Consider the following 26,035-nt stretch of genomic DNA (forward strand, 5'->3'; position numbering starts at 1 on the left):
AGGAATTTCTGCAATCATTGCCAATTGCAAATTCTAGACTAATGAGGGCTCTACACTGACTAATGGCAGCACTGCAGTGCTTGTTTGCCTTTCCATTAATCATCTGCAAAAACCTAAGTGAAACATAATTCATTTTTAGCAAACAGAGGGGAATGAAAGCCACCATTTGACTATTCATTTGTATTTACGTTGATCAACCTAAGGGGGCGCCACAACATGTATTTGTCAATTAAAACATAGAAAAGGAAATGTAGGAGAGCATAATATGTTTTATTGCAATGGCTAATGTAATACACCAAATTGCCTAATAATGTGTATTTGTATTCTTATGGTCTTACTGTGTTTATATAACATCCTAATGTATGTGTCTTTTGACCAGGGGCCTTTTAGACTCTGGAGCTGAACTGATTAAAATAAACTGTACCCGATTATTCTATAAACCATTTAGGCTACCCTTTCTTTGCTAATTAATATAAAAGACCTAAAGCACATGTATCCCAGATGCTATTTGTATAACCCTTTGTATTAACTCGCAATTTGTTCACAAAATGTTGATTTTGTAACCCATTTTTCATCTTTATAGGTATTAAAATGAGTCTAGTACCGCGGGGATGTGTGTTCTTCAGTATGTTGTCAGTAATGAAAAATCATCTTTCGCAATTATGTCACATTATTCTGCAATGAATTAGATATGTATAACCATAAATTACATTTGAAATCGACGTAACGACTCCAGTTGTAGGTGCATATGATAGGCTGCAATGCTGCCAGCTGAAGGGAAATCATTGCAAGCGTTTCAGTGCACGTCCTACTTGTAAAGCTCTACGGCAGGGCGATTTTGCGCGTTCCCGTGACTCCTCGCCATAGAAAACAAAGCTGAACGTCTTCCATAACAGCAGCTAGGGGTGCAGACTTGAGGAATATCCGAAATTAACCTGGATACATCGTGCTGAATATGGATATAGTGGGTGTAGCATCGTTGGAAACCGAGCCTTCTCGGCTGGGGTGACGGCAGGACATTAAGCGAGACTGACGAAAATAACATCAGTGTTTTTTTTCTCGGGGTGCTTTGTCTTGTCCACCTAACGATAGCAAACCATCATTCCCATTTCAATTGCAAGATATTCAGCTAGTGACTAGCTGTCGCCGGGATGTATCATTATGTTGTCACCTAAAAGGAACTGCTAGGACGTTGGATTGTGAAGGATAAGCAGAAAACCTCTCCGAGGTCCCATCGGGTTGTCACCAGGACCTGAATCTGTGTTAGCCACAGTCGCGGACCCCACTGTTTTCGGCGATATGGCGGAGCAGGGCTACACATCCTGGTGAGTGCGCACAGCATCGCGCTACCGATTAGCAGTGGCTACCTTACGTTAGCAGATGCTACAGCTAAGCCCGAATCATATAGGTCACTAAACCAATGAATTATATTTCTGACAATTCACGGAAGTACGTGGCTCTTCACATAGATGCATTCAGGTGCATGTATCACCGTCTAGAGCGCAAATGTCATCTATTTTTTTCTCTTGCAGCTTATATATTGCTAACAGCTAACCTGAACAGGCTGGTTAGCTAGCAGCGGCTAATCAGCTCCACCAGCTGACGCTATGCTAACCCAGCATCGCTTTATTCCGATGGTGCTATTGTGAGCGAGCTAGCTGCCTGGCTAACGGCTTGATAAGCTCATTGGTTAGCCAGTTGGTGAATGGCTCGTTCGCTCAATTATACAGCGCTAGCTTTCTGTAAATCGTAATGTTTCACAATAAGCAGAACGTTGCATGATAGTGTCAAGCTGATGATTAAACGTTAACTGTGTCACCAAATGACTGTTAGCTTATTAGATGGCTTGCTGGCCGTCGTCGACCCGCTGCACACACACAATAACAAAGGTTCTGCCGTAGAGCTAAGCTAGCTAACTGGCATCGCAGTCATGTCCAAAAATGCCAGTTTGAGATTGACACTGCCGAGTACGATAGGTTGTAACAAAACATGTCTGCAGAATTGTGAGATATACACAATTGTAGCCAGGTTATCGTTACAGTTGAATTGTAGTGATTGGTGGAGAATAGATTAGAGAGATGATCACCGAAATGCGTTGCCCCCCTGAATGAATATGACCTGACTTTTTATTGAGGCCTAGCTAATTAATGTAGGCCAAATGATGCTTGTTTGATCCCGACAACACGGGTTGAATGTGTCATGATTATTTTAAATGCAGCATCTTCTTATGTATGAATTCAAAACCAAAAACTCTCCAACAGCAGACCTACGTTCGCTTATGGGTAGAGCTCCACAGAAAAGCTGTGTGTGGATGCTTGGCTTTGTAAAACTCGCATTTATATCATTGTTTTGTGAATCATTTTTGGAATTTCAGTCCTGTTATTCTTTTCCCATCCATTGTTTGACTTGATTAGTATCGGTTTGAGACGGCTTAACCAAAGTTTTTTTCTACTATATTTGGACAAATGTGTAGGAGCTTTGTGTCATTGTAGTTTTGATAAACATCCTGTCATACATCCAAAGTGTTCAACCACTAAAACATTTCTCTTTTGATGTTATAATATGCCAACGTTTTGTCATTAACACAGATATTTTACATGTTTTAACTGTTAGTATTGACGGCCTTTTATATTTTATTTAACCTAAATTCTAAGATAAGATGGACCTTTAACAATACTCAAGACATTCACTGAGGTTTTGGGGAATTGTTATGACATCCATTGTAACTATCAGTTTTTATCATTTAATAAAACGGCAGTAGTTTTATCAGTGAATGCAATGTGACATCCTTTGTAAATTGGAAACATTTTGCAGGCTTATATTGCAAGCAAGAAATACCTGAATATTTACTACAAACAAGAATTCCTGACAATAAATTGTGAGCTTTCTCTACATACTTTACCTTCCCAAAATGCACTGCAACTTTCAAGACTGTCCAATGGTGGACTGCGAGGCTTATGATTTGATCCTAAAACATAATTAACCTTAGGTTAACAAAAGTGATGGCAAATTGCATTAAGATAAAGTTGAGAGGAAATGCACAGGAAATCGCATGTATACTGTTTACTCTTACTACACTATTAGGACAGTGACCATCTTTAGTGTGAGACTTGCCTAAATGTCAGTGAAGATTATTCAGAGATGAATAATGAGTAAAGGTGGCAACACAGCTGAAGCTTCAACTATACTAAAGCTGAACAAATTTGGCTTTAGAACCACAAATCATAAGTCACATTTTACCACTGCATTATGCAAAGACTAAGACAGTCACTGATTTAAAATGAATCAGCAATTTGTTTGCACTGCACACACATACCATCATCTACAATATTACAACACTGACACAAGCTATTGCTTTTTTATTTATGTCCTTACATTTTAATTGGTTTCACAGACATTAGGTTGTAAACGAGTATGAACATCTAAGACTTTGGAGGCTGTAAATCGGAATGAAAAATGGACAAATTACATCGCCATCATATCCATCTTTATACAGGAGTTAAAAACCCTTCATTTCATTTGGCGTAATTGTGGTTGAGAAATGTTAATGCATTTTTAGTTAACTGTGTGACGACTACATCAAATCACTTATTTATTATATTTAAATGTGCATAGTGCTTTTAAAACCTCATCCAGTCTTTTGAAATTTTAATCCGACAGTTTTGTCTGCTTTTGTTACTCTGCCCTCACATCTTTAGCCATATGACGCTTGAAAGCACCAATGCAAACAATCAGTCTTAAATATTGTTATAAATAGTTTTTGTGGTATTTGATCAAAGCAAATGTTAGACGACACGGTCCGCTAATTACTTTGTGTGCAGACATTTGGTTTGGATGCTGGGCTTGGCAGCATTTTATAGGTAAACCACGGCAAGCCCTGCTCAGCGTTGTGGTGATCAACTGGCTAATGTACAGTTTTGTTTGAAAGCTGCCAATAAGTGTTTTGTTGCCCCTTTTAACTGTCATGGCGCTGGTTTCAGTTCAATGCTAATCAATAGATAGCTTTGTTACATAACACTGGGTTATCCATGTAATTAGGGTTTTTTTCTCTTAGCTTCACTTCCATTTTTTTGAGGTTTAGCAGCTTGTCAATTGCATGCTGTGTAGGCTAGAACTTTAAAACCATCCCATTTTAGGTGAAATTGTGAAAGTAGTGCTTCTTGAAAGACACACATCATATACAATCACTCATTAGGTTAGAGCAGACCAACCTGGTTGGCCTTATACCCATATGCTATTTAATTTTCTATATATACATTTCTCTTTGTATCTGAGAAACCTCAATGAGTCAATTCACCTGTTTGTGCCATCTTGTGAAAGCTTTTAGTCTGATTAATAAAAAAATAAAAATAAATCTTTAGTAAGAAACCACCACATTTTACCATTATTTGCTATCGCTGGTCGATCAAGTATTGACAAAATAAAAATTCTGCCCTTTTTAAATTGCATCCTTATATTTTGCAGTAGCTATTTTTGCCCAATTGTGTGCATTTGCTTGGTTTAGCGTCTCAGTTGAACGCATTGTTAAGCATATGAATAACAGGACTTAGTGATGTTATCACATGAGTGAACAAAAACATTCTGTTATCATGACCGAGCTCTCGCTGTTAGTCAGTCAACCCACTCTGCCCGCACAGCCAGGTATAATATTCAGTATAAACAGGGCAGCCACCAACCACATCAATCAAACTGAAAGACACATATTATGCTGCGTGTAATGTAGTGTTTTCACACATACTATGGCTTGTTTTGGATGGCAATGGTTGCAGGTCTAAATTATGTATATTTCCTTTTCCTTTTTTGTTAATTCATTTGATGGTTACTAAGATCTAATTCCTTAATCCCAATATCAAGACTATCCATCGTGAAATCTAATTTAAACTTAGCCTTTCTATAAATGTACCGATCAAGTAGACGTTCAGAGTTAAAAAAAAAAGTAGGAGATATTGAAATTGACTTCACATTTAAAATAAGTCGATTCACCTCATTAACAGTAATATCTAGTGATGTCCTTTCTAAGCATCTGTGTTACACTACAGAAGACAAATGACAGCAAGAAATCAATCTTTTCAATCAACTTCTACGCTGACTCCTCATCAACTCTCTTTCAAACAGGGAAATAAAACCAGGGAAGGGCCTTAAACACACACAGAAGCTACGCAGGAGAGGTGTGCTTATTTTCTTGGAGGCAAAGAGGTCACCGTTGATCACAGATACAATTGTTGTCCCCACTACATCCATAATTGAATGAGAAAGTGGAGGCAGATAAATGTTAATTCCCAATTCAAGGTCCAGCCGCAAATCCAGCCAGTTGCTACTGCAAGCTGAAGTGAATGATATTGAGCGTAAAGTTAATGTCGGGCTCCCAATCTTTTCAGTTTGTGTAATTTATCTCCATGTGTATAATCTGGTGAGACCTGAGTTAGATATTATTTTAGATATTGAGACCTCACATGGCAGCATCTGTAAAAGTCTTCATTGTGGTCTGGTGACCTGGGCCTTAGTGGTCAAGTCATGCATGCAACTGGGCTTGATGGAGGACCGTATTGGAATTGTGTTATTGAAAACCTAGTCTGTCAGTGAACAAGGACGTCTTATGGCACTTTGGGCGGCCATCCAGCCCTCAACAGTCCGGGATTGTATTTTTTTTTTTTTAAATGTTCCATTCATCTATCCCACCCATGTTCTACAGGCTTCTGTGCGCAGATTTCAGACGAACCAGTTCGGTACTAGAATATGAATTAGGGCCGTGGTTGATTAAACTAGCTTTCTATCTGCCCGCTGTGTTGACAGTGAGGCAGTGACATCATTTGTGTTTGCGTGTAGAAGAACAAGGTCAGTTTCTTAATCACTTTCTTAATGCTTGAGCCCAAACTGTTGGCAAGACATTTAACCTGTTTGGTTTAAAAGTCAAAAATAGAAACATTGTCATTTTGTGTCACATTTGTTGTGACCTACATTCGGGGCCAAGTATACTGGCCGATTTGTATTTGGACAAATCTATAGGTAAAGATGCCCAAGTGTGTTTTTGAGTCATGAAGTAGAAGTCTGTATTGGACAAAGCTACATGATGCAGTATTGTCCCAGTGTTCTGTTTCCACAGTAAACTACAAGTCCCCTCCTCCCACTTTAGAAACCCTGTCGTTATTTCAGTTCTACTCAATGAATGAAAAAGACAGGAGATTGTGCCTTATTTCCTCCCATCAGCATCACAAAGAAACAGTGAATTCCTGCATCACATGCCACCAGAATGAGAAATGATTTGCAGCACAGAATTTTTTTATGCAAGGGCTTTTGTCTCTTGGAAGAAAGCTAGTAATGCAGCCTGGCGATACTCAAAAAACTGAAATGGTTTTCAATCCATGCCAGCAGCAGGAAAGGGCTCCGTTTAGTTGCAGGCCCTAGTATATACTATGCAGTGTTTCCTCTACCATTGTCTTGGTGCGCCCCGCCAACGGAGCCTTTTTTAAAATATATATATATATATATTAGGGCCGGGACTTTAACGCGTTAATTAAGATTAATTAATTACACAAAAATTAACGCGTTAAAAAAATTAACGCATTTTAATCGCACTTATTTTTGCACCGCGGAACGTTTCTCACTGGATGAGTTTCAGGCGTACCGATTATACTGGAGCACCAACTAACGTTCATGACTTCAGACAACAACAAACCACAGTGAACAACAGTGGGAAATGTTGTTTTAAAAAACGGACGGATGGAAGCGTCGATAAGAGCACGGTTGTGTGCAAATTATGCAAAAAGGAATTCGCATATCACCGCAGCACATCAAGCCTCAAGTATCACCTCAATGCAAAACATATAGCAGCTAGTGTGGAAGCTAGCGTGGACGTTAGCCTCTTTTATCGCGTTCACACCATAAAGAGCCGGTACTAAAATTAGTTCATGAGAACCTTTTTACCCCCACGAAAGTCCCTGCTAGAGAGCAGAGAGCTGCTAGAGAGCAGGGACTTTCGTACGGCTCTCTTGTGAGAAAAGAGCTATATGTCTGATTGGCTGGGCGGATTGCAAACCACGCCCCGTAAAACTCCCAAAAAGTTTGGTGAAGCCGCCATTTTATTATCCTCGCATTAGCATTATTAGCATTAGCCCAGCGCAGAAACGCAGAGAGACTAACTTATGGCAACACAAAATAAAACATGGGAGCGGTGGAGATGAGGAGGTGTCGGCGTTCTGGCGATTTACTCGGAAGGCTGCTGGGACTCCCAGCAGCTTCTACTGAAGCCAGTCCCCAACTCCGGGGACTTCCGGCCGGGGACTTTGGGCGGCAGTATACGCCGTGAAGTGGTTTGCGGCCTGCCAGTAAACCCAAAGCAGAAGAAGAAGAAGTGACGTCAGCGGCTTCATTTGTTCTCATGAACTAAGTTCTCATGAACCTTTGTGGGAAAAGTACTGCGGTGTGAATGCGCCTAATGGTATACTAAAATCCATGGGAAAAAAATTGCTTCTCACTGTTCTTAGGTCAAATATTTATATGCGATTAAAAATGCGATTAATTTCGATTAATTAATTACAAAGCCTCTAATTAATTAGATTAATTTTTTTAATCGAGTCCCGGCCCTAATATATATATATAGCACCAAATTGCAAATAATCTATAACTACTGTCACTTTTCACATTGAACATGTGCTCTTTTATTAAATAAACTAAATGCTTTCATTTTAAGTTGTGAGGTTAGTGTTTTTGACCCTAAGAAACACTGAAACATTAAATTAAACATGAATCAATAACAATAATCCACAGCTCCTCTCTGTAAACCTAGGGGAAACACTGCTATGTATACTTATTAGAATTTAGAACTTACATTGCTAGCCAGTATTATCCAAATGAATGACCTTTTCTGAGCAAACCGCTAACTCATGAGCTACATTTTAGAGCATTGAATTGTTTATCCTCTATGTTAAAGTTTCATAGCTCGGGTCTGTTATTTGATTGTTGCAGGTATGCCATTTATATTCACAGTTTGTTGTTTCACCAAGTAATGATTAAGGTGCTTGCTATCATTTTAGACGAAATGTTTGCTTTAAAAAAAAGATGACCCAGAGCTCACTAAATCAAACTCTGATACAAAGGAAAGTGTAGTAGTTGGAAAAATAAAAGAAACCGTTACAGATGCTGGTTCAACTGGTTATCTTTGAAGAACAGTAACTTGTAGTGAAACAAAGATCCTGTTATGTGTCGTTATGACAGTGTTGCCGGGGGTCAACTTATTTCTTCCTTTTTGCTAATGTGGTTTTCCTGTATGGAGCATCTGTCATCATGACTTGTAAGGCTTTCTGCCCACTTTGTCTCATTTATTACTCTCAATCATTTGAGAATAATGAAAGTGGTTAATATAGCCCACACAATGCTGACTTTTTGAGGCCACTACGGTTAGAAGAGTTCAAAATATCTGCTAAGTATACCTTACCCTTTATACAGTGTGACATTACACTTGAATAATAAACTGTGGAGGACAAACTGTGTGATCGTGGGACTTTGTATTAACTACCTCAAACATATCTTTGGCATTAATGTACTGCAGTAACATAATGTCCTACATATATGCAAGACAAGTGCAGTTTTGTGTAACTAAAATGTGACGGATTGCATTATGGGATTGTAAGCAAACATGTTGTACAGACCTTGGACCCTATGTCTGCGTACCCAGTTGTATACTTTCTCTTTCCTTTAAGTATGTACTGCAGCTGCACTTACAAAGAATATACTGTTGCACTTAGTATGCATACAATTGGGATATTTCTTCAAACTTTGACCCTCACTCATATATCCGCTGTGCTTGCTATGGATTGTGGTTCAGAATAGAAAGAAAATGATGCTGGTGCTCATACTACAAATTGCACCTTAATGCAGTAGGACATCTTGGTATGTTTGGCATACTGCACGTGTAATTCTATGTATTTCAACAATATTTGTCTTGCATACTAAATAGTATGGTAGCATGGGTATTGAAACGCACAATAGGGTTTTTATTTTTCATTTAGGGACATTTCTTAGTGCATTATATTGAATTCAGAAACTCAACTAAAATGGCAGTGTGACATATAGTGCATGAAGTAGCTAGATTTGGAAAGTTTCCAACACAGCCCATGATAGTGTTCATACCAATTTAAAACGATATCAGCCTCCTCACTGGGTTGAATAGAGCTGATTAGTCAGACAAATGGATCAGCTGATGGCTTATAGATTCCTGTGTATGATGCATTAGTGCAGACTGAGACTTATTGTGTTTTTTAACTTCAACATGCATACCTCACCCAGAGACGGAGACAGACAGGTCGGGGTCGGGGTCAAACCTGCACATCCAAACTGCAGGCAGCCTTCACAATGGCAGCCTTGTCTTTGCCGCAGAAAAAGGCCTGCATTATAAGGTTGAATGTCTACGCTACGTCAAGCCCCCAGATCATTTATATGGGAACAATTTGCTGCGTTGACACAACACCTGTCTGCAAACTAGAAGCCTGATCATACATGTCTTGACAAACCCGAACTAAGATGCCTAATCTTCAATCTAAAGTGTATTAATACTCTTTTTAACATAAGCCTAGCTGAGCATATGCTTATGTCAGCTCCTCTTCAGTATTTCAAGTCAGTCTCACAAAACACAATAACATGTACAGATTGCAAGAGGATTCAAGACGTTTGCAGAATTAAATGTCAATTAATGAATGTCTGCAGATAAAATAAACCCAGACTAGAGCTGTTTGACTGTGGCAAACATCTTTGATATCAAAATTAAGAGGCTAGATCTATGGAGAACGTTGTGTTCTTTAATCCATAGAAATTAGAGAGGGGTGCAGCAACAACCAGGAAGTGTTGATGTTTGGGTGTGGACCAGCCTCAGTTGTGAGAATAAACCCCTTCTCTAACTGTACGACTGTTGGTTTTTCAACAGTTTTTTTTTGCAGTTTTTATTATTGAATTGTTTTGGTGTAATTGTGGCACCCACCGTTCTCTGGGAAAACATGTGTGTCCTAACGGCAGCATTTGTGTAGCGCGTTGTGCGGGGATTCACATTGTATTGGATATCATTTGAGGCATTCACGCAAAAGCATTGTAAATTCTTCTTGTCTTATTATTTGACTACACTGATAACAGTCGGTCCAGTTCCCTTTTTATATATATACATTATATCCACACACATACATTTTGGTTGTGGGAGTATGTTTGGCTGGAGGGGGAAATGTGTCCCCTGTGTCTGCAGAGATTCAAAATAGTGGTGATAAAATGTCCCCGACCGATGTGGGATTGTCAAATTAAAAATGATTGACTGAAATTACCGTTGGCAAACTCCTTTTTTCTTATTTTCTACAGCATGCAACTGTGACACGCGGGTTTTGAGCTGATATTGTGTATGTTGGAGTTGAATATGAAGTAGGTAGAAAAAAGAAAGGGATACCTGCACAGTTAAACCGAGGCTAGAACTTATTACCCAGGTGTTCATGCTATTGTTTTCACTCATAATATGAATTTAAGTTGTGGCAAAAACCAGCCAATCCATTCTCATGACTCTCTGTCTCTATTGGGATATTAGCCTCAACAGCTAATAACCTGACATATGTGTTTTGTATTTCAAAGTCTGCTTGGTGGTGTGTGATATAGAATACATTTATGTGCATTGTGTGAAATGAAAGATGTACAGCCAGATATTCATGAAACAGTCTTTTGTGATATTTAACCAAAAGTGTGTCCTTTAGCCATCTCTCTCTCTCTCTCTCTCTCTCTCTCTCTCGCTCGCTCTCTCTCGCTCTCGCTCGCTCTCGCTCTCGCTCTCTCTCGCTCGCTCTCGCTCGCTCTCTCTCTCTCTCGCTCTCTCGCTCTCTCTCTCTCTTGCTCTCTCGCTCTCTCTCTCGCTCTCTCTCTCTCTCTCTCTCTCTCTCTCGCTCTCGCTCGCTCTCTCTCTCTCGCTCTCTCTCTCTCGCTCGCTCTCTCTCGCTCTCTCTCTCGCTCTCTCTCTCTCTCTCGCTCTCGCTCGCTCTCGCTCTCGCTCGCTCTCGCTCTCTCTTTCTCTTTCTCTCTCTTTCTCTCTCTCTCACATACATATATATTTATATATATGTATGCAAGGTGAAATGGCAGAGGGACAGATTTTCCTCTTTAATAATAATACATAATTAGAGTGACTTATTGAACATTAAAGAACAAAGTTGGGAAACATTGATCTGGAGGATGACAGGAAGTCTGAGTGCATCAGATGGGCATTGAAGACCAACAACACATGTGTTTTCCCTCACCTCAGCTTGTATCAGCAATATGCTCACAAACTAAACGGGGACAAGTTCCAAAAATCACAACAATAATCATCATTATCACATCGCAGTCTGCTAAGTGAGAGATTCCTTGCAGCACCAACAAAAGGAGGAAGCACATTAACAAGGGCTTGTAATCTTGGAGTCTTTTCAAAATGCCTCATTTACTTTGTTCATGTGAAACTTAAGGAAGGGACAATGTGTGTTTAGTAGAAAAGTAAACAATGCAAGTTGTTACTGTAAATCGATGTAATATCCGTTTGACGGCCGTTGTTATGGAAACTGACTGTTTAGACGCAGAAACACTGTGTACTTTTATGTTTGGTATTACACTAAAGGTAATTTGCAGTATCACCACATATACGCGTGTACTCATGTTCCTGTTTGTATCTCTCTCTCCTCTTCAGGGCGTACTCCCTAGTTGACTCCAGCCAGGTGTCCACCTTCCTCATCTCCATCCTCCTCATCGTTTATGGCAGCTTCAGGTGAGTGTCTCTAAATACTGACTTACAGAAGACACCTTGTTTGCATTATTACACCTCTAACCTCCAGAAGTTCATGGTACGATAAAACTGTCAGATCAAGTCTGAATTTCTTCTCGCATCACTGCAGAATGGACACATATTTAACACAAGGGAAAACACATTTAATATAACATGACAATCTCTGAAGACATCTTATAATTGTTTATTGTGATTTCTAAAATAACAGTTGATGCTTTAAACTCAGTCACAGGCTTCTTGCTATGACTGCCACTCAACAAAAGGCCTTTTGTTTACAAAAGCTTTTGCTTCCAAGTGTCATGGTCTATTGTCTCATTTTGGAACATAAACCAGTTCCTGAGGGTTCAATCTAGTAAAAATGCACATTTTCTGGTTAATGTGAGTAAAAGACCACTCGTCGCATCCATGTCGGACTCTTTCCCGCTCCAAGATACCCGGTGAACATTACACACAATGTGATCTTGGTGCATTTTCTGCATTGAAAGATCCAACACCTAATGGATTTTGGATTGCTTCAGTTGCATTAGGAGAAAACACATTTTTTAGATAAGTCTTATGATCAAGTAAATGGCTTGACAGGCTTAAATCCTCAGGCTGAACCGATCAGATCAAGCTGAGCTCGTTACAGTCTGCAGCTGCTGCTGTCAGGAGATGAAATCGTATACAGTCATTTAGTTTCCATCCATTTAAAAGCTAGATATTGGAAAAAAAGGTTTTATACACTTAGCTGGGGTTCCCTTGTAGATTTTCTGGAAATTCTGTTGTTTGCTACATAACGCAACAGGTTAAAGATTTATCGTGCAATGCGAGAGGTTTCTTTCCTTTTCCTAATGTGACAAAGCAACTATGTTTGTCAAACTGTCTTGTGATGAAGGCCTTCACCTGTAGGGAGGAAAAACATGTCGCAATAAAGAGGAAAATACACTTTTTCTAAGACTATTTCACTTTTGGCTGAGACGAACAGGAAAGAACCACAGCAAGGAAATGAAAATATTTTGTTAGTCGATGTGAAGAAGTTTTTCAGGTTTAAGTGCCTGCAGGTCTGCCAAATGTAGTCATCATTTCAACACTTTAACCACACGTCATTCATTTGTAACTGATTGAAGTCAATTCTAATGAGAACGAATGTTCTCGACTACGTCCACTCTGTTATTCCCAACTTATAAAAAGACCAACTGAGTCATCTTCCATTGACAGAGCTATTATCTGTCTATAAATAACAGCTAGCGCTTTGTTGGAGTGAACAGAAGTCTCCTACACAGCCTCATATCCACCGTTTGCTTCTGAGATTGTGATTACTGAGTCTAACACGTTCTCCTGCTCTTCCTCCATTTCCCCCTGCAGGTCATTAAACATGGATTGTGAAAACCAGGAGAAGGATAAAGATGGGAACCCCTTGCCAGGGTCTTTTAATAACAGCAACTCAAACAGTGAGTGTTACATACAAGGCAAGGACAAAAAAAAAAAACCGACGCAAGATTTATTTGGAAATAAAAGTATAACCATTTGTTGTATCTTTAAGTTCTCCTCACTTCTTCGTGTGTATTGTTTTGCAGGTATTCAGACTATAGACTCCACACAGGCCCTGTTCCTGCCCATAGGAGCCTCAGTGTCTCTGCTAGTCATGTTCTTCTTCTTTGACTCAGTACAGGTGGTCTTTACCATCTGCACTGCAGGTGAGCGCTCCTCAACGTAACACAAAAGCTCCACAGCGGTAGGATTACACGTTTCGGCTCAGTAATTACACACTGAGACAGGCCTCTTATCTGCGTTTATTGTTAAAACTGTAAAGAACATTAACTGCCGCATTAAACTGACATAAAACGAGCAGTGTGGTTTTTTGTTGTTGTTCACCGCTGTGCTTTGTTCTCTTCCTCAGTTCTTGCAACAATTGCATTTGCATTCCTCTTGTTGCCAATGTGCCAGTATGTGACCAAACCATGCGCCCCAGTGAACAAGTAAGGAAATCACATGTGTATAGGTGCCGTATGTATGTTGTCGCTTAAACTGCTCCATGCTGTTTTGTATGTCTTAAAACTGTCTGGACATCTTAAGCACAAAGAACCACCAACAATAAACACACCTATAGATAACCAATATGAACGTCTCCTAGTTACTGATTCACAGTCTCCTACCTCTATAGGCTATATATTGCACATGTATTCGTCTCAGGCTTTTGAGATTAAATCCAGTTGAGATTTAAGATGGATTCATTTAGACTTGTTCTCTAGCTATATGCAAATGAAGGTCAGCAGCCCTCCAGTCCTGAAGGAGGTGGCAATGCACTTGAAGCTGTTCGGTAGATAACAAAAAACACTTTAGATGTTTGAACAATAACAGTGTAACCAGTTTTAGCTAGCCAAAACTATCTATAAACTACTGGATTAGTTTACACTCACTCGTACCAGTCAATGCTCTCTCGTCCTACTTGTTCTTTGTCAAGTATTGAAATACCACTCAAATGTATTAGCCTGTTTAGCCAGCATGTTTCACATTTTCTGATGCTGAGAAATCCCACGGATGTTCTGTCTCTCCCTACATCTCTTATGTTTACTAAGCTTAGTTCTGTGCGATCTAGATAAGAGTGTCAATTATTTTTCTTATTGCAGGATTTCCTTTGGCTGCTGTGGGCGTTTCACCCTGGCTGAGCTCCTGTCCTTCTCCCTCTCCGTTCTCCTGGTGCTCATCTGGGTACTGACTGGACACTGGCTCCTCATGGACGGTGCGTCTCTCCCTCAAAGGACTGTCGTCTCAGTGTTTCCATTCACAATAATTCCGTTTCTTTTCCATATTTCCAGAGAATAGCTCTGCAGCAGGTTGTATTCTGTGAAACATTGCCCATAAGAAGATGTATTTAACTGTGTGGGGAGTTTTCTTAGCATAGCTGCTAACTGTGATTCTGGGAATAAAAAAATATGTACCTTTTTTAAATCTTCTAGACAAAAGATCAATTTCCATCATCTCTTTTGGTAGAAGGAGCTTGACATTGTGACTCATGCGATATGCAGATCTTAGCAACACTATTTTCAGGCTCTTCAGGGTGATGCATGCCAATACAGCAAGAACACACTAACGTTAGTCAGCTGCTATATAACAGGCATTTAACTGGTCTTGGTCAAAGTTGTAATCTTAGTGCTGAGCAGAGGAAAGCACGTGGGTGTGTGCACTTGTATTATTTGACCGTGTTGACGTCATTTCAAACATTATATCACTTCTTCAGAAATGTGAACAATGCGGCCCTCATAAAAAGCCGCATAATCAAAAGAAACATACACAATATGAAACATTTGAATTGGAAATGACTCATAAAATATGCACAATCTTAAGAGGACCTCGACACAAGCTGGACATACTGTGTGTCTCCCTTTCATGAGAACAAGTGAAATAATGTTGTCCCCCTCTGGCATTTATTCTGAGCCGGTCTAATGAAATCTAATTTCCTTTTTTGTTTTTCACAATCCACTTAACGGCATACTTAATGATATTTTAAAAGGAAATCTATAAAAAAATGAAATACCATACATGAGTTTAACGTTGACAAGTATTGCATTAGCAGCAGTTAGGTATTGTGCTTAGGGCCTAAGTGCTGGTTGTTTTAGAGATAATGGCGAGTATACACACAAACATTTATTATGTGAAATGCAGCCATTATATTAAACATGTGCTTTTATTGACTCAAACCATCTGTGCATTAAAAGACTATCATGCTCTCATGTTCAGTCCCAACACTCTTGTTTCTTATCAGGTCTTTCCTCGTGCACCCAAAAGTGAATTAGCACAACATTTCATCAGAATAGTCTGACTAATTAATTAGGCTGTGTGCACAGTGATTAATGTTTCTTAAATAAATGTACGTGAATTAGTTCTCATGTTTAATTTCAGCGTATTTCTGCTGAAACGCAGAACTGTGTTTTTAATATCTTGTGTTTTCCCTCCCCTCAGCTCTAGCGATGGGCTTGTGTGTCGCCATGATAGCCTTTGTGCGGCTCCCCAGTCTGAAGGTTTCCTGCCTGCTGCTGTCAGGACTGCTCATTTATGATGTGTTCTGGGTAAGACATGCTCCCATCCATAACTGCCCCCCGTCACAGCTGACGTACGAGACCCTGCTGTGAGATACAGCAGCTAGACCGTGTTTACAAGGACAAACTCATTAAACAAAACGTCCACATAAATTATCCCTTTATCCCACATCTAACAACATAGTAATGATACAGCTTAAGGACGCCCTTGCATTCTAATCATACACAAGCAAATACCGCCTGGCCAGCCAGATGATGTGTTGCTTAGGAAGCATTTCCTATTTTCCAGTAGCAGTGTGTTCTGGAGGAACTGGGTAGTAAGCATTGCTGCATTAATCACCATCATAGCTGAACACAAAATTCAACACTAATGAACAAGATGAATGATTTAAAAGGATCCGTCTCACTGAGACAACATTGAGATGAACATCCCAATTTCCTCTGAGATATCAAAATCCATTTATTATCCTGGTACCTATAGATTGAGATTTGATTTATTAGCTACATCTGGCCTTGTCTTTACTTTGAATCAGCTCCTTCATTGAGCACAAATCGCAAAAGCAATGACCACCTTCAGCTAACTATGCTAACACAAGTGTCACCAAATGATTGTTAAAATTGAGATGAGAATATGTCAATATTACCAGCCTAACTCTGCTTTTTCCCTCCAGGTGTTCTTCTCAGCCTACATCTTCAATAGTAATGTGATGGTGAAAGTTGCCACCCAGCCGGCTGAAAATCCCATAGATGTTCTCTCCAGGAAGCTCCACTTGGGACCTGGGATGGGCCGCGACGTCCCCCGCCTCTCCTTACCTGGAAAACTGGTCTTTCCCAGGTAAGAGTGATGGAAATTGTATTTTCTGCTGCAATTTCAGCATTACAGCTCCACAAGATCTAACATATCAATAGTCAGATTTGACATCTGGTTTGGACCAATATGTACTTGGTATTTATTTTCCATGACTCGTTGGGGGTCTTATTCTTGACCATGTTTTTAGATCTTCCCAACTTATTTCTGTGTTTGTTCCAATCCATGCAGCTCCACAGGAAGTCACTTCTCAATGCTGGGAATCGGAGACATCGTGATGCCGGGGCTGCTGTTATGCTTCGTCCTGCGCTATGACAACTACAAGAAGCAGGCCAATGGGGAAGTCCCAATCTCCGGACGCATGCAGCGCGTCTCCTATTTCCACTGCACTCTCGTCGGATACTTTGTGGGTAAGCAAGCAATCAATGGAAGGATGGATGTGAAAGGTCAGGGGTCTCATTGTTTCAGTGTGAAGCTTGTCTGTAAGCGGGTTCCATTAGTTATGTGTCTCCCAAAAAGTGTTTTTCTTCGAATCTCAATTTTTCCCTTCAGGTTTTTGGAGTATACTTTAAAATAAAGAACACGTACAGTTCTCATGTGATTAACAATGATCTATCTCCAGGTCTGCTGACGGCCACAGTGGCCTCCAGGATCCACCGTGCTGCTCAGCCCGCTCTGCTCTACCTGGTGCCCTTCACCCTGCTGCCTCTGCTCACTATGGCCTACCTGAAGGTACAGGACAGCAACACACACCACGTTTTTTGTCCCCCAGTAAAGGGCATTGTTTTGGGAGTTTTGTGTGATCTAGACCAGTGGTTCTCAAACTTCTTTCAATAATGTACCCCTTTTGAAAAAAAAATTCAGCCAAGTACCCCCTGATCAGCGCAAACACAATTTGTTAAGGAAAAAATGCCTATAAAGAGGTACAGTAGCCTACAGCGCTGCGCCATCAGTGTCTGATTTATTAAAACAACAACATTGTAACTGAGAAGCACTTAAATGCTACATTTCAAATCCATCACTAAATTCATGGCAAACCAATTTTAACATCATGCAATAACACTAAGATGACATTAGTTGCATTGAACTAATCTTTTTAATAAGTTGTACTTAGTGAGAAACATGGGCTTCACTGAGGATCTTTGTCATTCTCGGTGACAGGAAGGCCACTGCAGTTATTACACTTTGCGTTTTGAAATATGTGTAACTCTGTTAATTATAAAACCCACACTGCTCAAACTTCGTTACTTTTCCTAAAATTGGTATATCTATTTATTTATTTATTTTGGGGCGTGGGGAATGAAGAGAAATATATGAGCATTTTATGAGCATGGGATTTTGACCCCTCATTCCTCATATAAACATATGCATAATGCTGCGTTATACTTTGCGGCCACACGCCTTTGCCAAGCAACGCTTGTTGTTTAGGTCCTTTTTGATAAGCAGGCAGTCATATAATTAACTAGAACTAGCTAGATCTGATAGATTTGGACATAGACGCGAGTGAAGTATAACTGCCCGTGAGAGAGAGATCAGATCAGCTGCTGCTGACGGAGAACACGCAGCTCTGCATGATCACAGCTCCGCATGATCACAGCTCCGCATGATCACAGCTCCGCATGATCACAGCTCCGCCGCTGTGACGGACCGTTGAGTGGAGCAAAATTAAATACACTAACAAGAGTTAGACCTAACACACTTAGCTTGTTTATCTACTCTGGAACTAGCTAAACTAGTTATAAATATATTTTTTCTTTACTGTCGGGTCACTTATTACAGGTTCAGCGAGCTGCACGAGACTGACAGGCTGTCAGGAGAGGGAGAGGAAAAGAGAGCACCCCGTTTATTTCCCCCATTGTATTATCCAGAATTACTTTAAACCTTTGAATAAAGTAGTTCATCTACTATTAGTAGTTTGTTTAAATGCATTACTTATGTTTTTTATTTTTTATTAACATCAAATAAATCTCACATACCCCCTGCAGTACTCCAACGTACCCCTAGGGGTCCGCGTACCCCCATTTGAGAACCACTGATCTAGAGCAAGGGTTGAAAAGGACAGTGTGCCGTATTTTGTACAGATTGTAAAGCCCCCCAAGGCAAATGTGTGATTTGGGCTATATCAATCAAATTGATTTAGTTCAGCTGTAGCAGTTTAGCAGAATTCAGCAGTGTTCTTCTTTCTTTATTCTTCTCTGCGGAAAATTATATTACATTTTTTAATTATAACTGAAATTATGTAATTTTCACATATAATATACAAATACCCCAAAAATGTGGCTGTAGCAGATTGGATTAATTTCTAATCTGTTGAAATGTAGTGAAACATTGGAAATGGATTGTAAACTGTTACATTGAAAACCCAACAGATCAGTTTAACAGAAGGCCTTCACAAAAAAGCGTTTCATAATTTCCTCACAACCTTTTTCTTTGTTGTTGGATTAGGCAGTCACTAGACATCAAGGATTTGCCTCAGGGAATTTTAAAGGCTAAAAACTAAGTTTAAGTTGTAGAATAAAAGAAAATACAACACTTTTTTTTTCTTTACCTCAATAAAGAGTCGAAAGCAGTTGTCTTGGCTGACCCTGTGGATAAGAATCAGCGAACATTTGATTAATTGTGTGCCTCCTGTCTGCTCCTCAGGGGGATCTGCGGCGCATGTGGTCCGAGCCCTTCCACACCAAGACCAGCAGCTCCCGCTTCCTGGAGGTATGATGCACCCTGGGAAATACCGACTAGTGCGGGGAGGACTGCGGATCCTTTACCTTTTTATTAGAGGGAAGGAGAGAGGGCACACTCACAGTGAGGCCATGTTGTCATCACTTGTTCATGCTTTCCGCCAATCTTCTGTGAAAACCCTCAGAAGGACACCAGTGTGTGGATCACAACGCCCCGACACGACTCATCTTTGGTTCCTACATCCTCCCCTGTTTCATCTCCGCTTCCTCTTTTCTGTTTATTTCCTCTTCATTATAGCACATCCTGCCTACGCTGTGTTTGTTCTGCCCCCCTTCCTCTCTTTTTTCCTTTTTCTCTTCTCTATAGTTAGTCTCATTTTGCCACTTCCCTCCAAAGGCCTCGTTCCATTCGTCAGGCCTCTTGTCCTTCTCTGCGTTTCCTCCTTTTTTCTGCGTCTTTCATTTTCTCTGCATCTGTTTTACACCGACTCAGATGAACTCGAGGGCCTGGCCTCCCCCTTTTTGTGGACTTAGGGTTGTGAGACATGGCTGGGGTTTATATATATATTTTTTAGCATTGTCGTGGTCACTTATTATTAATATTCGTATTATTATGGAACGATTTAAACAAACGGAGAAGAGGCGTAGTGTTGCAGTGGCACAGGACGTTGCTCGGGAGCAGCGACACAGCGAAGGAGAAGAGTCTTCCCCCTCCATCCGTCTCCCCCCCCTTCCCTCCCCCTGCTTTTCTCATCTGTCCCATCATCCCACCACAATGGCTTCTCCCCAGCGCTCCCTCTGACACTCCTGCGAGCCTCGCCCTCCTCCTCTCTGTCCATCTGCTGTCCCCATTCCCCCCCCCCCCCCCCCCCCCACACAGATAACTATGTATTTTATTTAGAAAAGTTTTATTCTTGGCATATAAAGAAATGATGCATTATAAATTGTTAAGCTACCCCCAGCGTTTGAGGGGCTGCTTCTATTTGTATATATGTGTATTTGCGGTATCTTGAGTTTGTATTTGTGTTCGGGAGCATGTTGAACAGGGTGGGAAACTGACGTCAGCCAACAGCCGAATTTTGGTGAATTTTGTCTGCCAGTTGTTTCGAGTCGACTGGTGAGCATCCATCATTTAGAGGCTGTTTTCTAAAGTTTGTTGGCTTGTGTGATAGCAACGTAGCTGATGGATCTTTGGTATGGAAAAAAAAACATCTGCCTCGGTGGCTGGTTGATGAAAAAGTTAGTTTCCTGCTCTCATGTTAGAGTGTGTTTGCATTTGTGTGTGTGTGTGTGGGAGAACGAAACTGATGAGTGAATGATTGTTTTACTCGCTTTTAATTTGAATCATGATAATGTTAAAAAAATAATGACAATAGTCAGGTTTCCATTGAGCTGGGCGTGTTGGATCAAACGTTGTCATGAACACATGACTAATGGTTTGTGTCTAATGTACAAATTGACAAAAAAACTCCACAGGGGTTACTTTCTTTTTAACGGTCCTTCTGCGGACAGATGGAAATGTATACAGTGTTTGTTTTTTTTTTCAAATAAATGAATGTTGAATTAACTTTAAGGTATTTTATGTTACTTTTTATCTTGGAACCACACCATACATCATGCTGGGTTTTCTACTGATTTTGTTTGTGCACAACCTCAATCTACATGTATTTAAGGCCATGTTAACACTAAAAGCATCTTATTTTAGACATGTATAATGTCCGAGCATGATTATATAAGATCACTTTTTATACGTTTTAACAAGTGGAACAGCACAACAGCACATCTTACCTGAACTTCACCTCAGTCGATGAAGACCTGACTATTGTGAATGTTTGGACTCAAAGCCTGGAGATGAGGGTTAAGTGTGTTTGAGTGTGTCATCATCACATAATAACGTCCGTTTGGATTTAGGGAGGGGAGAAAATCAGTCATGCCCCTCAGATCCAAAATGGAAATAAGAAAATAACTCATAGGATGTTTTTCTGTCACTCTTTGGTCCCTGACAGTCTTACAATCTTTTGTATTGTCCTTCCACTTTTTTGTGGTGCTTGTCAGTTAATATCTAATGTATACTGGAAAAAGTGTGAGCGATCACACGGCAGGAAGTCGAAGAAACCTATGGACGACGCAGTTTGCTGGCTTTTTCTTTTCTTTTTTTACTTTTTTATGCTATCTGGCCGTGCATGTTATGTGTACAGTGTATCATTTCTCAGACTGCATCGACTGGTCTACTGCAGTTTTGAGTCTCTGCTGGCCCACACCAAGGCACTGGACCTATGAGCTCGCCTACAGGGCAGCGTCAGTGGGCGGGACTAAAGCTGCAGGTCAGAAAGACTGCCAGGGTCAGCTCTGACTGGTTCAATAAGCCGAGTATTATGACCTGAACGCTGTCAGGTTGGGACGTCTAAACTCGGACATCTTGGAACCACAAGCCCCCTTCATGGACATGGCAAGGAAATATATAGATTTATATACATATATATACATATATATGTGTGTATATGTACATGCATAAATAACTGATGACGATCATGGTGATAACAACAAAAATGTTTTTTTTTATAGAAATTGAATTTATTTTTACCCACCTTGTTTGTATTTTTTTTTCTTTAGTGCTTTAGTTTTATTTTTTATTTCCACCTCTCCTCCCCCCCCCCCATCAGAGTACCCCAGTTCTGTTGGTGCATTGATATTACAGCTGAATGGATTCTGTATAGAAAAATGGTGAATAAATAAATTAAGAACTGTGTAGTGAAACATGAATCCTGAAGCGCTTCATCTAAAAACAGTTTGTCTCCTTTTAACCCGCTCCCTCTGACCCTTTTTCCCCTTGTTCAGGATTCTGCTGTAAATAAACATGACTCTAACTGTAACACCGTGTCCTTTTCTTTGGGTCACCTCGCTTGTATTTTCCCCACTACATTAACTTTAAAGCTTTAGTTGCTTTTCAAATCAAACGTCTACAAAATGTGTGATAAGCTTATAAAATACCACTCAAACCAGTGTTTGAAAACATCTCCCATAAATAATAGTCAACCCAACTGAGGGAAAATGTTGAAGTAAATTGAAAAGTTATAGTATAGTATGTCTAAAATAAAGTCATAGTATCTGAAAAAAGGATATTGTTAATACGTCACAAAATATGAAAAAAAAGTTAAAAAAGTCCTAATATAGTTTGTCGAAAAAGGTCATAGCATGTTGAAAACGTTCATACAAAATGTAATGGTTAGTATTTCGAAATATGAAACAAGATTTGGAATAATATGAAGAAAATAAATTCAAGATATCGTGTGTACTGTTTTGAAAATATCAAGGAAAAGGTCTTATTTTGTTATGATTATTTGAAAAAAAGTAAGAGTAGGCTATGTCGAAAAAAGTAATAGAGTAGGCTATGTCTAAAATATCAAGAAACATGTAATGCTATGTTCGTAGAAAATATGTGAAAGGAGTCATATTATAGTAGGTTGAAAAAGGTCATAGTATAGTCTGTTGAACAAAAAGGGATATAATAACCGGCAGATGCATCAATCCGTGCTGATTCAATGTCGTCCAGCAGATGGCGACACAGCACAAATATCTGAAAACACAGAAGTCAGAATGACGAAAGTCCTGATACAGTTTCTATTCTCAAACACACAATTCTCAATGTTTTTTGTTATATTTGAAAATGTCAACCAACATTAAGCATATAAGCTCATCATCCAGAATAGCTACCTTTGGGCTGCATTGTCTTTATATGTAGCAACATGCTCAGCAGTGTAAAGTTCATGTTTCCTCAGCGAGACTCCAATGAGACGTGAGAAACAGCAGATCATTAAAAACAATAGAAGGAAATAAATCCCTCTTAGATCAGGCAGCTAATTTAAAGGAAAGGGCTGCACTCATCAAAGAAAGGTAATTGGTTCCTGCAGGGCAGCGGCCGGGACACATCTCGTGAGCCTTCATGGGAAAATGGCTGCCTCAATGACACACCAAAGGCGCTGAGTCAAGAGTTTGCAGGAAGGCTGCTGCAGAATGAATCAATCCACATCCATAAATACTGAAATCTCCTCTCTGGGTTCGTATGTGGCGGATGTAAAACCTTTTGTCTGTTTTATTCATTGACAGGTCTGTAAGACTATCAGATGACACGTAAAAGCTCAGTGGTGGAAAGTAACTAAGTACATTTACTTTCAAGTAGCCTACTGAACTTAAGTAGCCTATTTTTTTTCATACTTTTTCCAATTAATGCTATTTTATACTTCTACTCCTTTATTGTACTTTTTACTCCACTTAATTTATTTCAAATTAGTAGTTACCAGCTGCTGTTTACATGTAAAAAATGTTACATTTTGATATGATCTAATGTAGTAGGCCTACGTTACTACCAATATATTTAACTAAAATGGTCTTAATATTTTAAAACTAACACATTTAAATTATCTTACATGTATTTATAAGCAATTAAAAGTAGTAAGTACTAAGTAGTAATAGTAGTAGTAATATAATGCTTTAAAAACAGCCATGGTGCAAAACGGGTAGCCTACTTTTACTTTCAACACTTTAAGAATCTTTATCTGGCAATACTTTAACTTCAGTAACATTTGGTATTCAGGACATTCACTTGTAATGCAGTATTTTCAGACCAAAGCATTTCCACTTTTACTTAAGTAAAGGATCTAATTACTTCTTCCACCATTGTTCATTGCTCATATGAGTGGGGTCCAGAATGAGGAAGAGCATCAGTAATGGCACTGTTCTGGAAAATGTGATTACAGTCATTGAGAGTGTTCTTTGTCACTGACAGACATTCAGACAAACAGATAGCCACTGACTGACAGGCTGCTGCAACCGGATGGATGGATGGTGGGGGGGATGAGGAACAGGACTCTGGGTGGGTGGTTGGTGGGGGGTTGGGGAAGGTCGGTGAGGTCAAGGCAGGCAGGGTCCACCCCTCTTCACCTATTGGCCAGATGGGACATGAGTCCTGCGCAGCTTTGAAGCCCTAGGGGACAGAATTCCACCACGGCCATGGGGATTGTAGCATGTCATTTGTAGGAAATTTGGCGAGATGGTCCTAAAAATTGAGAGGTTAGCCCACGCTCGGAATGCAGGGTTTTGTATCCAGAGGCGCTTGTAGGGTCCTCTACCATTTGATCCTTAAATTACAAACGGGCAGGTAATAGGGCAGCTACAATTAACCGAGTACTGCAGGAATCAGAGGGAGAGGTTTTATTTAGAGCGATAGAAACACCTTATTTTTCTTTGATTGGCAAATTGACGGAATTAGAATTGTTTCTAATGATAAGTCATTAAAACAGCTCATAAAATAAACATTACAAGGATCATTAATTATATTGCAGTACATTAAAGATAAATAAATGTGAGAGGAGATCCCAAAGTTGCTAAATGTACCACATGTGTCTGTGGGATGGCAAAAACATGGCAAACATTTGGGGAAATGTGTATTAAAAGTTGCAGATACTTTAATTTGATGTAGTGGCGTAGCCATAAAAAAACAGCAGGACACAGAATATATTTGATTCTGTCAGGAAGAAACGAATAAGAGGATTTTTCCCACATTAAAGCTACATAAAGGACAAATAGGAAGTGTATGTTTCAGGGGTTTGACTGCACTTCCAGGATCCTTTACCTGCACAACACATTAAACACATATGTGTTTTTCTTTTACCCTTTTTTATCACAGCGGCAAACATCTATCCCAGGTCTAACTGGTAAATATATTACCAGGAAAAGCTCCCAATAAATGTCAGAGGCAGAAGCACATGAAATCAGCCAGTGCAGGTAATTTAAAAAGTGCTGGTATTTATTGGCGGTGGCCCCTGCTCATGTTAATGGCAGAGAGGTTCCTTCCCCTTCTTCTTCTTCTCCTCTCGTCCAACCAGGCATTCCTGGCTTGTTTAAATAAGGCCTGCCTGCCTGGGCGCGGGTGGATTCCCCTCTGGCCCTTTGCCCTTTGACCTAAAGTGCATTCCGTATGTAAAGTGAGGAATTCCTCTGAAGTTCAGTTAATGGAGTTTTTTCCGCCTTTGGACTCTGCTCATGCACTCACCCTGTGGAAAAAGGGGAAAAACAAGCTCCATGTACACCGGTCGGGCGGCTGTGAGTTATGGATGAGGTTTGTTGTTTATCGGCAGTGGTTAAGAATCGATGTCTCCCACCAGTGGACTTGGAGCCTCAATAAAACTTGAGTGATAATCCTCTGGGATCATGACTAATTGATTTAATGGAGGATATTGTTAAGGGGAAGTGTGTGGGTTTGAGGAAGTGGAGTTTGTCTGTTTGCTAATCCTACAACTCTGTTGGGGGGGTATGGTGGCTATAATATTAATGACATTATCACTGTTGCATATAAAGTCAAAGCGTTTCTTGGGAAGCTTTTCATTGTCTGAGTAGAGGGTCTACAGGGAGTCATAAACTACAGATTGTAAAGCTCCTTGAGGAAAACATTAAATTGGTGCACATAAATACAATTGACACATTAACAAGTAAGAAAACAGAAGTTTCTATGTGCAGAAGATTTACTTTGGTTTTTAGTAAAGTCAAAATTAAACGAATACTTTTTTAACCACTGGATAAACGTTCTTGTAGAAACATACACATGTTGCTTTTTCGGAAACTACTCTTATATTTGAAATTAACTGACTTACTTACTTACTTACTAAAGTTATTGTATAGATAATGGATAGAGTGGCAATTTTTATTTTATTTGAGAAGTAAAAAGAAGATTAAAAGCAGTAACATAAAACACATT

At 39.8% G+C, this 26,035-nt stretch overlaps 1 protein-coding gene across 2 annotated transcripts; it reads left to right on the plus strand.

Annotated features, from left to right (window-relative positions):
• Window positions 1-774: 774 nt before the first annotated feature.
• sppl3 (signal peptide peptidase 3) lies at window positions 775-22,154 on the plus strand. Of its 2 annotated transcripts, none has more exons than XM_034204872.1 (11): window positions 775-1,325; window positions 11,681-11,758; window positions 13,121-13,206; window positions 13,333-13,452; window positions 13,656-13,734; window positions 14,386-14,498; window positions 15,719-15,825; window positions 16,467-16,630; window positions 16,835-17,013; window positions 17,226-17,335; window positions 19,247-22,154. In XM_034204872.1, the coding sequence occupies exons 1-11, from the start codon at window positions 1,300-1,302 to the stop codon at window positions 19,316-19,318; spliced, it is 1,134 nt and encodes a 377-aa protein (XP_034060763.1). In that variant the 5' UTR covers window positions 775-1,299; the 3' UTR covers window positions 19,319-22,154. The 2 variants fall into 2 exon arrangements, with proteins under 2 accessions (XP_034060763.1, XP_034060752.1); XM_034204861.1 differs by having other exon boundaries at window positions 777-1,325; window positions 13,121-13,224.
• Window positions 22,155-26,035: the final 3,881 nt, after the last annotated feature.

The sequence above is a fragment of the Gymnodraco acuticeps genome, unplaced genomic scaffold (assembly GCF_902827175.1).
Source record: "Gymnodraco acuticeps unplaced genomic scaffold, fGymAcu1.1, whole genome shotgun sequence".
NCBI lineage: Eukaryota > Metazoa > Chordata > Actinopteri > Perciformes > Bathydraconidae > Gymnodraco > Gymnodraco acuticeps.